This window comes from Primulina huaijiensis, chromosome 8 (genome assembly GCF_012295235.1).
Source record: "Primulina huaijiensis isolate GDHJ02 chromosome 8, ASM1229523v2, whole genome shotgun sequence".
Lineage (NCBI taxonomy): Eukaryota > Viridiplantae > Streptophyta > Magnoliopsida > Lamiales > Gesneriaceae > Primulina > Primulina huaijiensis.
Window position 1 is genome coordinate 19745252 of NC_133313.1, and position 13970 is coordinate 19759221.

Here is a 13970-nt window from a genome sequence, read left to right on the forward strand (position 1 = left end):
AATGAATTAATGATTTAGAAGAAATTGTAGTGTGATGTGTGATAAATTAATTATTGAAATTAAACTAAATATATTTCAAAAAATTGGTAAATCTTTAACGAACAAATGAACATTGGCTACTATATAATTGCAATTCAACTCAATAATTTTCAAATTTGTACACCAGTGTTTGATCAATTTACTGCGTAGATGAGTCAAAGCTCACACTACTGGTTGAACTCAACCTATTCATAGGTATTGTCATAAAAGTATCCAATTATTCATATTTAACATATGAACGAATGGAAGATTAAACACTTGAAAGATGAGGAATGGGAGCTTTAAAAGTCTAAAATGATTGAAACCGCAGCTCCACGAAACTTCATCTCCTTTTCAACTATGATTGTTATCCCCCCTCCCCCCTCTCTTTACTTTTAATCTCTTTTACTATACTATGTTTAGAGTATGGAATAAGCTCTAATCACCTCAACAATGGGTGCTCGACACAATGGACATTTTCCTACTCCACGAAGAAGCTCTTTGGCACATTTAGAGCATATGCACATGTGCCCGCATCTGGATAGGGGAGGGAGAGAAGAACAGGGAGAAGATGAATATGTAGGCAAAAGTATACTGGCCAAGTAAAAATAATCGCTGCTTCCTCTGTAAATGTAACAAGTTTGTTCATGCGGGAGCAAGCAATGAAAGAAGCAAATTCAACAATAATTGATCAAAATTAGATCATAATCTTACTCCGTTTTTACCATATTTGAATGTGGTACACATTCAAAAAACGTGATCCAGCTCTGAAACATATGTAGGATATAATTCGCGCAATCTTTCATTAGCCAAATAAAGGATAGCATAAACAGTTCGATAAAGTCATTATCTACGTGCAGAAAATAACAGCTAATTGTGAAGTCTCATGTTGTAAAAAAAGCAGTATATATATTGCAAAATAAATGGAAGACATCATATATGTATCGGATCAATGGTATGGTCAGTATCTCCAAATGAGTCAGGACCAACATTTGGATCTCTGATTGGTCTTAAATTCCTCTTTTTTGACAAATTCAAACTAACAATTGACCAAATAAGCACCCTTTTAAGTTCCAATAAACAAGTGTCATTTAACATAATGCAAATTTTAATTGTAGGCAACAATACCTGTACAATAAGGAATCAATATGATTGTCACAGCACACACAGCAGGTACCCTTCTTGACAAGACCCCAATTTGACCCATTCAGTGATGGCTCACCGACCCCTGCATTAATAAGACTCAATTTAGCTGAGCAAAAAAAAGACAAAACAGTAAAAACAATATTTTTCAGTCTCACAGGACATCAAGAATAGTAGCAGTGAGAATGCACATAGACCTTGTTCACTAGTTGCTCGGTTAAGAGCTGCTGAAACTTCTTGTCTAACTGAACGTTGGAGCTCCAACTGCATGTCCATGCAAGCCTCCAACATCCTTTGCATATTATTCATGCCTTGCTGAATCTTGGCTACATCAGCTCTCAGATCATTGATCGTCTCCAACTCCTGCTTCATACAAACAAGAAAATGTTCAGATCAACAATGAAATTGTATTATAGTGATATTAGCCATCTCGTTATGTGAAATATGTGAACTGAAAGTTTTTGATAATGGTAAATAAAGCATTATGATTTTTGAAGGGATCTAGATCATCTCACAATTTTAACCATGTCAACACGGGAAGTTATCCACCCAATATGGTTAAGAAAGACAATTTTTTCCAAGCAAGCACCATGGAGATTGTTCTTAATGAATGATCTTGAACAAAAGTAAATTGACTCAGCTTAACACCAAATTTTTCTCTGAAATGCAATAACCAGGAAAAAGAACAGGCTGTCCTTACCATTTAGATATGAAACAATTCCAATATTATCAAGACTACATTGCTAACTTAATTAGTTCCCAATAGACTGCCCACAAATCTCAACTTTGCAACTTGTTATTCATATGTCAACACCAAAGTTTCTTCCGACAGAAAGATAAAAAGGAAAACAAAACAAGAAGAGAAGATGAAGCGAATCTAATTTAACAAAAGAAAAATCAAGTGGTAACACGAAACATGTATTGTTATCAAGAATAAAAATCACTGCCAAATCAAGGTAATATTTCAATCAAGAGTAAGCCCACAAATTCAGAACGCTGGATACGGTGGTGACCCCAGCGAGTGTGGCGCAAAGCTGGATGCCAAAGGGGTCGTGGAGGGGGGACTGGAGGAGTTGGTAATACTAGTGAAGGTCTTCTTGTTGCATCATGTCGATCCTCATTCAGCTCATCACGCTGTTGGTGCTGATTCCTCACGGGTGATGCTGGATGAGGCAAATTTTGGTGGAGGTCCCAATCAACGTGAGCCCTGCCTTGCCTTTGTACGTATGATTGAATTAACAGATCCAGGCTCTCACGGAAACCACTATGAAGAATATTAGAGACACTCCTCCTAAAATACAAGATTCATAAGTTCAACAGAAAACTGAAAAGTCCAGAAAATTGAGCATCCAAGAAAAAATGAGGCAATAACCTGCTTATTAACTCCCTGAGCTCCATGCTGTACACATTGTCATCATCAGATGGGTTGAACCTTGTAATTCTTCTAAAAGGAACCGAAGTTCGCATTCTTGGAGGGTCTGAAGGCCCTCTTGACCAATCATCTACAGCTTCTCTGGAACCATCAGCACGCCAAGCATCTTCTTCTAATCGATTTTGCCGTCCATCTTCAGTTACCAATAATTCAGATGGCCAAGCAGATGCTGAATTTTCTTGATGATTTTGATTTGTGATCTCTGAAGTGTTCTGCACCCCGTCATTAGAGGCAGCAGCCCGTGATGATTGGTTTGTTCTCTCATCTTCAATAGCCTGTTCTGGCCAACTGTCTCGTTGACTGGCAGCAACTTCTTGGTTTGTAGTTTGATCAGCTGGGCTGCTATCCAAATGCACCAAGCGATTTGGTAGTTGAGGGATATTTCTTTCCCGGTTCGTAGGTTGACCCTCCTGTGAGGCATTTGTCTTGCTCTTATCTTTACTAGAATCATTATTACTTTAAGTAAACGAGGTTTGAGATGATTGCTTACTTGACCGTGATCAGTAATATGTAATCTGGAGCCAAACCCATCCCTGAAAATAAATATCAAATTTCCCAGTAATGATATAATGCTTTACTCCATAACATATACTTTTACTTTCTCGTGCATTTATGAAGAGCATGAAGCAAGAAATTGGTGCAAGGCACACACATATATATCTATGTGTGTGTGTCTGGAGAAGTACCAAACCATGAAATAAGATCACAATGTCACGAAACAAAAGGCAAGATGTATATCAATTCATTAATCTTGCTCACTGGAATGATTTGATGATAAAATTTCAATCTGAAACAAGAATCCTATTGTCGCCATAATCTCTCTTAAGGATACTGAACATAAAAAATATTGTCCCATTGCTACAACTTCTATAATCCATATAAGCAGAGAAGAAAAAATCCAATCAGAAAGAGAGAAAGAAAAGGGAGGGAAATTTTGAATCAACACAACCGAGTACACATGCATTGTTTGGATTGGAGCCATACCTCAATCCCATGACCGTCAGTCTCTGTCTCAACTGCCTTAATTCACCAGTTGCCATCGAAGGCAGTCTCTCTTCCTCAACAGGCCTTTCATTCCTCAAGAATCTGCCTCTGAGTAGAGACTTAGAAATCACATACAAATAGAAATTCATCAGTAAAAATCCAATGATAAGTTTGTCAAGAAAGACAACTAGTTAAAACATATAAGCCTCACCATATCTATACTATATATAAAGGGAGAGATCCCTTTACATAACTAACTTTTGGTGAAGCAATTTTCATATTCCAAATTTGCCCTTTTATACCATTTCTTTTTTTACTTAATTTATAATTTCTTTGATGCAAATTTTATTTAGAAGGAATAATTAAAAGAAAATTGCTTCAAAGAGTGGAAAAAAAGTTATATAATGTAGAGATAAAACCATTAAAAGCCATTCATATATGTACAGCTCGATGCCCTAATGCGTAAGAAATCAACCATCTCAGTCTGATAGATCTTGCAGGATAAGACCAAATTAAAAGCTACCAAAAAGAGCTTATTGAGAACTAAATAAATTTAATGAAGAATTATATTTAAGAACCTATAGATGAGTTTCCAAATTCAAATACCCAGAATTATATGTGCTCAAGAAACAGTTCCAAGATGCCAAGATCAATATAAAAAAAGACAGAATGTCAAAACTCATATTTGTAGCACAACATGAGCATAAGGTAGACATGGACAACCACACTCCTCTAGACGTCAAATCTTATGATGAAGAAAATATTAAAACAGGTAGTAATAACTACTTCTAGTATCAGACAACATGAGTCTAATGATACTGAATTGTGCAGAAAATCAACACTTGTAATGAGTGATGCTATGCGTTAAAAATTGAGAAGCAAGGACACTTAAAATACCTGAATACGACTGCGATGAGCAAAATCTGAAACAACACGATATTCCAACAGACCCTGAAGTTCCCGCTGCCTTTCCCTTTCAATTCTCACCAGCAAATCAATTAGAGATTGTCTTCCTTGTAACCGCAACAAGTCTGTGCGAGTATGCTCTGTCTGACCTCCCTCATGATCAGAATCCAAACCTAGATGAGAATGTTCTGGTCGAACACCGAGTTCATTATCTCGTTCTTCCCGGCGTCCACTGTGAGATCCTCTTTGCTGATTTGTCATTTGCATCAGTTCTCTTACAACTCTCACCCTCTCTCGTTCAGTCTCCCCAAGCCATTCAGCTCTAGGACTCTCATTCCTAAGCACAACATCAGATGGGTCACTAATACCACTCTCCATCCAACCACGAACAATTTGCCTCACCCTCTCCCTTTCAACTTCTCCACTATCAGGAGATTGCTCACGACTATAATTTTCGAGCTCTGCGCGTTCATTCTGCGGGCCCACCTGATCAGGGAACCAAGCTGCATGGTTATTATCACTCTCGATAGCGTCCCTTGGACTACCCTGATTCCCACTCTCTGTGCTTTCTGACACATTTGAAGATACATTTGTATCAGAACCCAGAGATCTCCGCTGCCTCAATCTCCCTCTCACTCTCTCATGGGTACGATTCAAAGCATGCTCATCCTCCAATCCTCGCCACATCTGTAAAATAGATGAGTCTCGGGTGCTTAGCCTCTCCACAGTACCCTGACGTCTTGAAGGTGGGGACTGTGACTCCTGTAAAAAAGATGAATCAAGCATTGAGACGGTGTGCAAGCCTGCGAGAGCAATCAATTCAGCCTCCCGATTCCTCCGCTCAATTGTAGTGATCATATCCTGTGCCTGCCGTGCAGCCCACTGGGTCAAAATCCTTGATTGGTGCCTTCTGGCATCAGAAGACTCTGCCGAGTCAACACCAGCAAGATCGGACCTCCCCCTTCTAGCAAGCTGTTCCACCTCATCATCCTCTTCTTCGGTAATAGATGTTCTGGGTGAGCTGCAGGTCGCAAAGGACATGCATTCATCATGATGCTGACACATCAACTCCTCCAAGCCCCTCTGAAATTCAGAACGAGCATTACCCTCGGTGCTCTCCGGTTTCTGATAGACTTGTTGCTGAGCCTGAGCCATACCTAACCCTAAAAACCCATCCCACTCAGTTACCACCACAAAAAGTCCTGTCCTCAGATACGACCCCAAAAGGCACAAAAATCCCACTTTTCCCCATCGTGCCGACAACACATAATTACTCACTAAACTTAAAAATCTAATTTCTAAAGTCAGAACATAAACCTAACACCAGGCCATCAACAATCCTAATGTTACAACGGTTTCTCAATCTATTAAAATGATTGATCAAACTCATAATATCACCTGATCAAACACGAGAAATTAACATTTTCATTCCCACGGAACAATACAATCTAAACAAAGAACGCACTCGAATTGTAGTTAAACAGCAATTGATACCCAACCTCATACTTATAAATAAATAGAGGATCGCACATCGAAATCAACAAATCATCATATAAACGAAACGTACCGCTGAAGCTGCGCGGTTTCCGATTGCAGCCTAAAAGTTGAAGCCTGAAGGTGCGAGAAAGAAAGAAAGAAACTAGTTTATACTGTATGTAGCATCGATTTGCATCGTATTGCGTATGTCGGAGAAGAAAGGAACAGATAAAGGTAATACACGTTAGAAGCGGACAACATAAAATGGCAATTGTATTAGTTAATTCCCATTGCCACCCTTAACTATTACTAATACATATTTAACTCCCATGTATAATTTTCAATGTCATTTTCACCCTCAATTTTTGAATATTGATGATTTAGATAATTAATTTAGTTTGATTAATTATACAAGGTAAATTATGAAGTATCTTGCAATAAAATTGACTTTGGAATATTGAGTTTATTAGTTTTAATAGAAATTGGATAAGTACCCGGTTTTTTAAGTGGATGATTAAGCGTTAAAATGAAGAGTGTTTTTGACAATTATATTTTGTGAAAGTGTAATAATGAGATACTATCTTTTGCGCAGGTGAGGGCATGCAAGTCAAAGTCCTAATCTGCACAGGAAGAAGGTTTCGATTGTGTACTAGTGTTACTTGAGTGTGTTGAATGTCGCACCGATCAAGGCAAAACGGTCCACCAAAGTTTACCTGGTTTTTTTATTTTCCAAAATTCAATTTGAATCTTTTTGGATGTGACCTTTTACATTGTTATGCTATGTTATTACTAGCTTTCTGTTGTATCATGGATAAACAATCGTTCAACTTGATCATCGAAGCACATATCAAAAGAGACGATTCTGTTTTAAGGACATTATAGTTTGTACATGCATATGTTTGCTTTAGCTTTTTCGATTTTATCTACTATATTTTCATTCAACGTCGTTTAGTTGTTTATGTTCGACCTTCTGTATCTGTTAAAACTTTATACTAATTTATTCATCTTTCGACAACTATAATATCGACTTACAGTTCGATCAAATAATTAAATGTATATGTTAAATTATAATTTTTATGTCAGCTCTAAATGAAGCTGACTTGTCCATATAAAACACAATCATTTATGTGTTTAATTTAATTTTCAGAATGTTCTTCATTTGAAAATTGCTCCAAACCAATTTGTATATTTCTCACAGCTATACTACTAATTAGTGTTATATATTAAGAATACACGATTTTGAGTAACTATTTTAGCGACCTCCTAATTTTTTTAATGCACTTGGTTGCTTCCCTGACCAGTTTCTTTGACAGTGGTATTCTGCTCTCCTCGAAGAGACTGACTCGGCTTACTCAGTAGAGTCTTCAAACAGTCAGACATTGCCTTAGATAATGCATGTGAAATTTCCTCAATCTTTATAGTAGTCAATTCCTCCATCACTCTGTTTGAAACTTGATCATACATAGTCAGTGCCTGCAGATCAGCTTCTTCGACATGTGGTTCAACAACAGGTTGCTCTGGCTGTGGAACCTGAGTTCCCTCTTGATTAGCCAGAGATTCCCCGCTCTCCTGAATGACGTTTTTTTTTCATAAAATAGGAAGAGGAGGAGATATTTAGGCTATACATATTTTAAAAAATGTTTTTAGCGTTTTTTAAGTTGGAAAAACTTAAAATGTCTGTTTTGATAAGATTTGTGTATAATATTTCTAAAAAATTGTTCTTCAAATATATTTTTGAATAACAATTGAAAGTTTTGTTCTTGATATTTTATAAGTGAAGATATTTATATAAATCAAAATATTACTTTTTAATTATAAAAACATTTATAGAATATTTGGCAAAACAAATATTTGTTAACTTTTAAAACATTTGATATATTTTTGTTAAAAAATACATTATAAGTACTTATCCAAAATAATATTAAAATCAAAATTTATTAAAAAAATGTATATTTTTATGTACATTAAATAAAAAAACTGTGGTTAAGTATGTAATTAAATCTAATGACACAACACGTGGCAAAAAATTCGACTACCACCAAGAGCTGATGGAAATCCCACGTTAAATTTCGCCTCAATCCAAAAAATTTCACGAATTTTCCCGTTTAATCAGGACCGTACAAGGACCTTGATCAACAGATACCCTTGCGATCCGCGTCACTCTACATTAACCAATAGCAACATATCTCGATGTCTATATAACATTCTCCATCATAACTCAATTACTCACCGTCAAATCCTGAAAAATCATTTTTGAGAAGAAATACCCTAAGCGAGTCAATGGCAGCGAAAACAGAGAAGAAGCTGGCCGAGAAGAAGCCCGCCGCCGAGAAAGCCCCGGCGGCGGAAAAGGCCCCTGCGGAGAAGAAGCCAAGGGCGGGGAAGAAGCTTCCCAAAGAAGGCGCTGCAGCCGGCGATAAGAAGAAGAAGCGGACGAAGAAGAGCGTGGAAACCTACAAGATCTACATCTTTAAAGTTCTGAAACAGGTTCACCCCGACATCGGTATCTCGAGCAAGGCCATGGGGATTATGAACAGCTTCATCAACGATATTTTCGAGAAATTGGCGCAGGAGTCGTCTCGCCTGGCTAGGTACAACAAGAAGCCGACAATTACTTCTCGGGAGATACAGACAGCGGTTAGGCTGGTTCTTCCCGGTGAGCTGGCGAAGCACGCTGTTTCTGAGGGGACAAAGGCCGTTACCAAATTCACCAGCTCTTGAAGAATCAGCCACGAGGATTTCATGTACTATCCCCCTTTTAGTTGTGAAGGCTAATCGTTTGGATTTGTTAGGGTTGTAGTTGTGTAATTCTAGTTATTCTGGTATGAATGAATTCTGGTGTTGAAGTCTGTACTTTTCCAGGTAATTTTTTTTAATCGTAGATGTTTAAAGCGTACATGGTTTTGGGTCATTCATAAGAAACTATGTAATGTTTATTTGAATGAAATTCTAGACGTGAAGTCTCTACTTTTTCTTGATTCAATTGTTGGTTTCGGTTATTTACGCCCATCTGTCACGACATTTATCAATGGCGGCTTGTATTGTTTTGTATGTATTTTCATTTGTACAAGGTACTTCCTGATTGTATTTGTTTCTTGAGAAAACGTCTGTCAAAAGACGCATGTTCTCTTTAAGTTCTATTGAAATTACTCTGGTTTGGTTATGGCAGGTGAAAAGTAGATCATTCATTGATGATTTCGTTCAAGGGTTGGTGATTAATTTTGAAATATTTGTTTACGAAGGAAAGCTCATTTGTGTAAAAATGCGTTAGAAACTTCTAACATTTCATGTCTTTGTTTAAAAAATTTGGAGGCAGAATTTGTTTGGACTTGATGAAATATGCTGTTGATATTGCAGACTTATCGATTGTTGAACTGATACCGTTGAACCTAGTTTCTTGTTACGAGGATTCGATGGTTGGTCCTAAAGAAAGAGGGCAGATGATTAGTTGTTCTTCGGTGTATTATGTTTCTTCTTCAGTTCTGTGCAAATCTGTTGCCCTAAGTTTTCTTTATTTAATTTATCTTGTGACAAATGATTACTTGTTCTTTCAGAACTTTAATTAGACAACGAATACTTGCTTTTGCTCAAATCTCTCTGTTGGTTAAACCACTTTTAAACCTTCAGAAAATTCCTTATGGGCGAGAACATTGTTCTGTCAAATACAGTTCAAAACTCTCAAAATTAACAAGCGGGTTATAAAATACAAGAGATTTGAGTTGGATGACTGCCTGTAAATTTCATTTAATCTCTGGTTTCCACATTTTTTTGGCCATATCGATGGTGGCAGTGCTTGTCTCGCAGCTTAAAAAGGTATCCCAGCAGATAATAGGAATTCCTAATTCGTCGAAGCTGTAATGCAGCAATGGAGCAAACCAAGATTTGATTCATTTAATCCAACCCTAGTGTGTTTGTCGATATTAATTCTTATGCCCATTGATGAAAAGAGAGCAAGGTGTTCTGCTTAATGTGTGAATTTGAGTGTTTCTTTTACATCAACCTTAACCATTCTGATCTTTGCTACCCAAATGTTCAGTGGATAAAAAAACTCGAAAATATCTAATAATGTTCAACTTTTTGGATAAAAACTCTAATGGATACCAAGTGTTTAACGAGTAAGGTCATCTCCGGATAATGCAACTGTTTGTAATTTCTATACCAAATATTCTCGTCTCCAATTCATACTCCAATCTAGAAAAACGATTCCTATATTTTGTTTTTCAAAAATTAAATGATTACATAAGATATTTATTACACATTAATTGTGCAAAATGTAAAGGTCAAATTTTGATCAATGTAACAGATTTCAACAGAACTTACAAAAGAGTAGAGATATTTTCATTGATTCGTAAGTAAACACATTTAATCCATTGATTCGTAATCAATATCACATCAATTACATAAAGTTCATCAATGAAACCCTAAATTTCTACCAACCAGATATCCTAACTCAAATTTCAACGCGGATCACAAACAAATCGACAACTTAACTTAGCTGCTGGTGAATTTGGTAACGGCCTTGGTCCCTTCGGAAACCGCGTGTTTGGCAAGCTCACCAGGAAGCACCAACCTGACCGCAGTCTGTATCTCGCGAGAAGTAATCGTCGGCTTCTTGTTGTAGCGAGCGAGACGAGACGCCTCCTGCGCCAATTTCTCGAAAATATCGTTGATAAAGCTGTTCATGATACCCATGGCCTTGCTAGAGATTCCGATGTCCGGGTGAACCTGTTTCAGAACCTTGAAAATATAGATCTTGTAGGTTTCCACACTTTTCTTGGTCCGCTTCTTCTTCTTATCGGCTGAGGAGGCGGCACCACCTTCCTTTGGGAGCTTTTTCCCCGCCCTTGGCTTCTTCTCCGCCGGGGCTTTCTCGGCGGCTGGCTTTTTCTCCGATGGCTTCTTCTCTCCCTTGGCTGCCATTTCGATTTTGTGTGAATTTGCGGGATTGCTATGGAATTGGCGTTGTGGAGGTGGTGGTTTTATACGGAGGATGGATAAGTTGTGATTGGTTTAGTTGTAGTGACATGGATCGTGGATGTGAACCGTAGATGGGATCTTTGATCTGTGGTACAGATATTATACCCTTGATTGGGGTGAATATTTTATTTCCTAGGCGGGTGGGTTCTTTTAAAGTAGTATATCAACGCACGCGTTACGTGCTTGTACGATATTTTTTATAATTTATTTAGTTTATATTTAAAAAAAATTCAAAATATAATTATAAAAAATAGTGAGTGACTATACTGTAATTTTGATATATGAACTAAAAAAATAAATATAAAAAAATAAAAAAAACCCAAATAAGAATTGAACCTACAACCTCAACCTCATGGCTAAGAAACAAATTAGTTACTCTAAAGATCTATTCTTTAATAATATTGTATAGATAAACATAAAATTTCATTATATTGGCGCACTATTAGTCACCAAAAATATTAAGAGGATTTTTTTCTTGAAAATTTATATATTATGAAGTTTTTTCAATAAATGATTTCGATATTGATAACATGATGACGTCATATTATCATTTGTTAAGATCGCATGTTCCAATTAGTCTTACTAGAAACTTAATAAATGATTTTAGTTAGCTTTGAATAGGGTACATAGAATTAGTCCAAGACCAAATATGTTAGATTTTTGTTTTCAAGTATTCAAATTCGTCGTACCACACGCCATATTAGTTTTGAGTAAGTTTTTTTGAGATGGTTTAACGAATTTTTACCTATGAAACGGGTCAATTCTAACGATATTCACAATAAAAAGTAATACTCTTAGCATAAAACACAATATTTTTTAAAAAATAACCCAAATAAGATATTCGACCCAAAAAATTTATACGTGAGACCGTCTAATAAGAATTTTTATTATTAGTTTTGGATTCACCACTTATACAGGCTATCAAACGGTGCCAAAGAATCTAAGAAGGTGTACGATACTATTTATTGCCAATTGTTCGCTAGAACGGGAATGATGATTGCCGGGCCAAAGTTTCGGATAAAGCGGTGGTTGTCTTGTCACGCCGTTCTTGTAAGACGATTTTACTTGCACACTATTTTTTGAAATTTGTGAGATTTGAATCAGAACTTGAAACAATGGAAAGAGAGTTTTATGGGCCAATTAAAAAAATAGGAGTGAGAGAGAAAGTATTTAAAAAATAAGGATTCTGATTTTTTTTTTAAGAAACAAGGAGTTGACTCTTACTTATTACATTAACTGCAATTAAACTCTTTAACTTAATTAATTCTCCTCTTTTTTTCTTCTTGGTCGACACACATCTTTCTCCAATTAAAATTTACGAGTCACCTACCCTTTTTTTCCTTAATTGTGATCTGTCGACCAAAAATAAATTTAGTCGACCAAAAATCTACTTTGAGAAAAAATAAGAGTCCACCCAAAATAATTGTTCGACCAAAATTAAGTTGGTCGACCAAGATTAATTTTCTTGGTCGACCAAAATTTTGTTGGTCGACCAAGATGAATTCTTGGTCGACCAAACCAAGAAGAAATTCTTCTTGGTCAACTAAAATTTCTTGGTCAACTAATTTTAGTTGACCAAGAAGAATTCATAATTATGTCAGGTTTGTTTGTTTTTTTATTATTATTTCATCTTGGTCGACCAAACCAAGAAAAAATTCTTCTTGGTCAACTAATTTTGGTTGACCAAGAAGAATCCATAATTATGTCAGGTTTTTTTTTTTATTATTATTAATAATTTTGTCTATTCTAATTATCTTATTCTCTTAATTTTTGTTGAATTTTGTAGGATATACCTTTGGGTCGACCCAAAAGCAAAGCAACAAGATCGACCCAAAAACAAGGTCTACTTTGTGTCGACCCAGCTAAATATGGGGCCAATTAAAAAAAAGAGATTGAAACATAAAAGATTTAAAAATTAAGGACTCTGACTTTTTTTTAAAAAAAGAAGGAGTTGACTCTTGATTATTACATTAACTGTAATTAAAATCTTTAACTTAATTAATTTTTTTTTCTTTTTCTTCTCGGTCGACACAAAATTTATTTTGAGAAAAAATATCAATCCACCTAGAAAAAATAGTCGACAAAAATTAAGTTAATTTTCTTGGTCGACCAAGAAAATTTCTTGGTCGACCAAACCATCTTCTTGGTCAACCAACATAATTTTGGTTGACCAAGAAGAAATTGTATGTTTTTTTTTTGTTATTTTTATTATTAATTTTTGTCTATTCTTAGTTTCTTATTTTCTTATTTTTTTTTTAATTTTTTAGGTTATACCTTTTGTTCGATCCTCAAGCAAAGCAACAAGGGTCGACCAAAAAAAACAAGGTCTACTTTGTGTCGACCTAGCTAAATATGTGATTCATATGTTAAAACACACTTGTAACATAGTTGGTTATAAAATTGTGATTCATATGTTAAAGCTTATAACATAATTGTGAAATTGTGATTCATATGTTAAAACATGTAAAATAGTTGTGAGATTGTGATTCATATGTTAAAACAACATGTAACATAGTTGGTTGTGAAATTGTGATTCATATGTTAAAACATATAACATAATTGTGGCTCATATGTCAAAACACATGTAACATAGTTGTGAAATTGTGACTCATATATCATAACATGTAACATAATAATGTAACATTATAGAACATACTTGTGAAATTATGTGATTCGTATGTTAAAAAACATGCAACATTGATCAAAATTATGTAATTATCCGTCAAAATTAAATAATTATCGACCATATTTATCAAATATATGGATTAGAAAAAAAATCGACACAAAAACAACCATGATGGTGGTCGACCACCTCCAAGCAATTGTTTGAAATGGTCGACCAAGACCACTTCCAAGCAAAGCAATTGATCGACCAAGACCAAAATTTTGGAGTTGGTCGACCAAAAGACTGACCAAGACCAAGACCAAGACCAAAATTTTGGTCTTGGTCGACCAAGAGACCAGGACCAAAAATTTTGGTCTCTTGGTCTTGGTCCACCAAAGACCAAGAGACCAAAATTTTGGTCTCTTGGTC

The 13970-nt window shown here is 35.8% G+C and overlaps 2 protein-coding genes and 1 pseudogene across 3 annotated transcripts; 1 reads left to right on the plus strand and 2 right to left on the minus strand.

The window, feature by feature from the left end:
* Window positions 1-127: 127 nt before the first annotated feature.
* LOC140982831 (uncharacterized) lies at window positions 128-6220 on the minus strand. 2 transcript variants are annotated; one of them, XM_073449579.1, is made up of 9 exons: window positions 6051-6220; window positions 4475-5646; window positions 3578-3696; window positions 3084-3126; window positions 2534-3003; window positions 2146-2452; window positions 1359-1524; window positions 1147-1246; window positions 128-555 (listed from the first exon to the last, which is right to left on the minus strand). In XM_073449579.1, exons 2-9 carry the CDS (start codon window positions 5636-5638, stop codon window positions 438-440), a joined length of 2487 nt encoding a protein of 828 aa, XP_073305680.1. In that variant the 5' UTR covers window positions 5639-5646; window positions 6051-6220; the 3' UTR covers window positions 128-437. The 2 variants fall into 2 exon arrangements, with proteins under 2 accessions (XP_073305680.1, XP_073305678.1); XM_073449577.1 differs by having other exon boundaries at window positions 4475-5881.
* A 1970-nt stretch (window positions 6221-8190) lies between these two features.
* On the plus strand, window positions 8191-8942 carry LOC140983587 (histone H2B-like). Its single transcript, XM_073450679.1, has one exon. The coding sequence runs from the start codon at window positions 8240-8242 to the stop codon at window positions 8678-8680; it is 441 nt and encodes a 146-aa protein (XP_073306780.1). The 5' UTR covers window positions 8191-8239; the 3' UTR covers window positions 8681-8942.
* A 1366-nt stretch (window positions 8943-10308) lies between these two features.
* The window catches only part of LOC140983195 (histone H2B.1-like), a 6432-nt pseudogene continuing 2770 nt past the window's right edge, over window positions 10309-13970 (minus strand).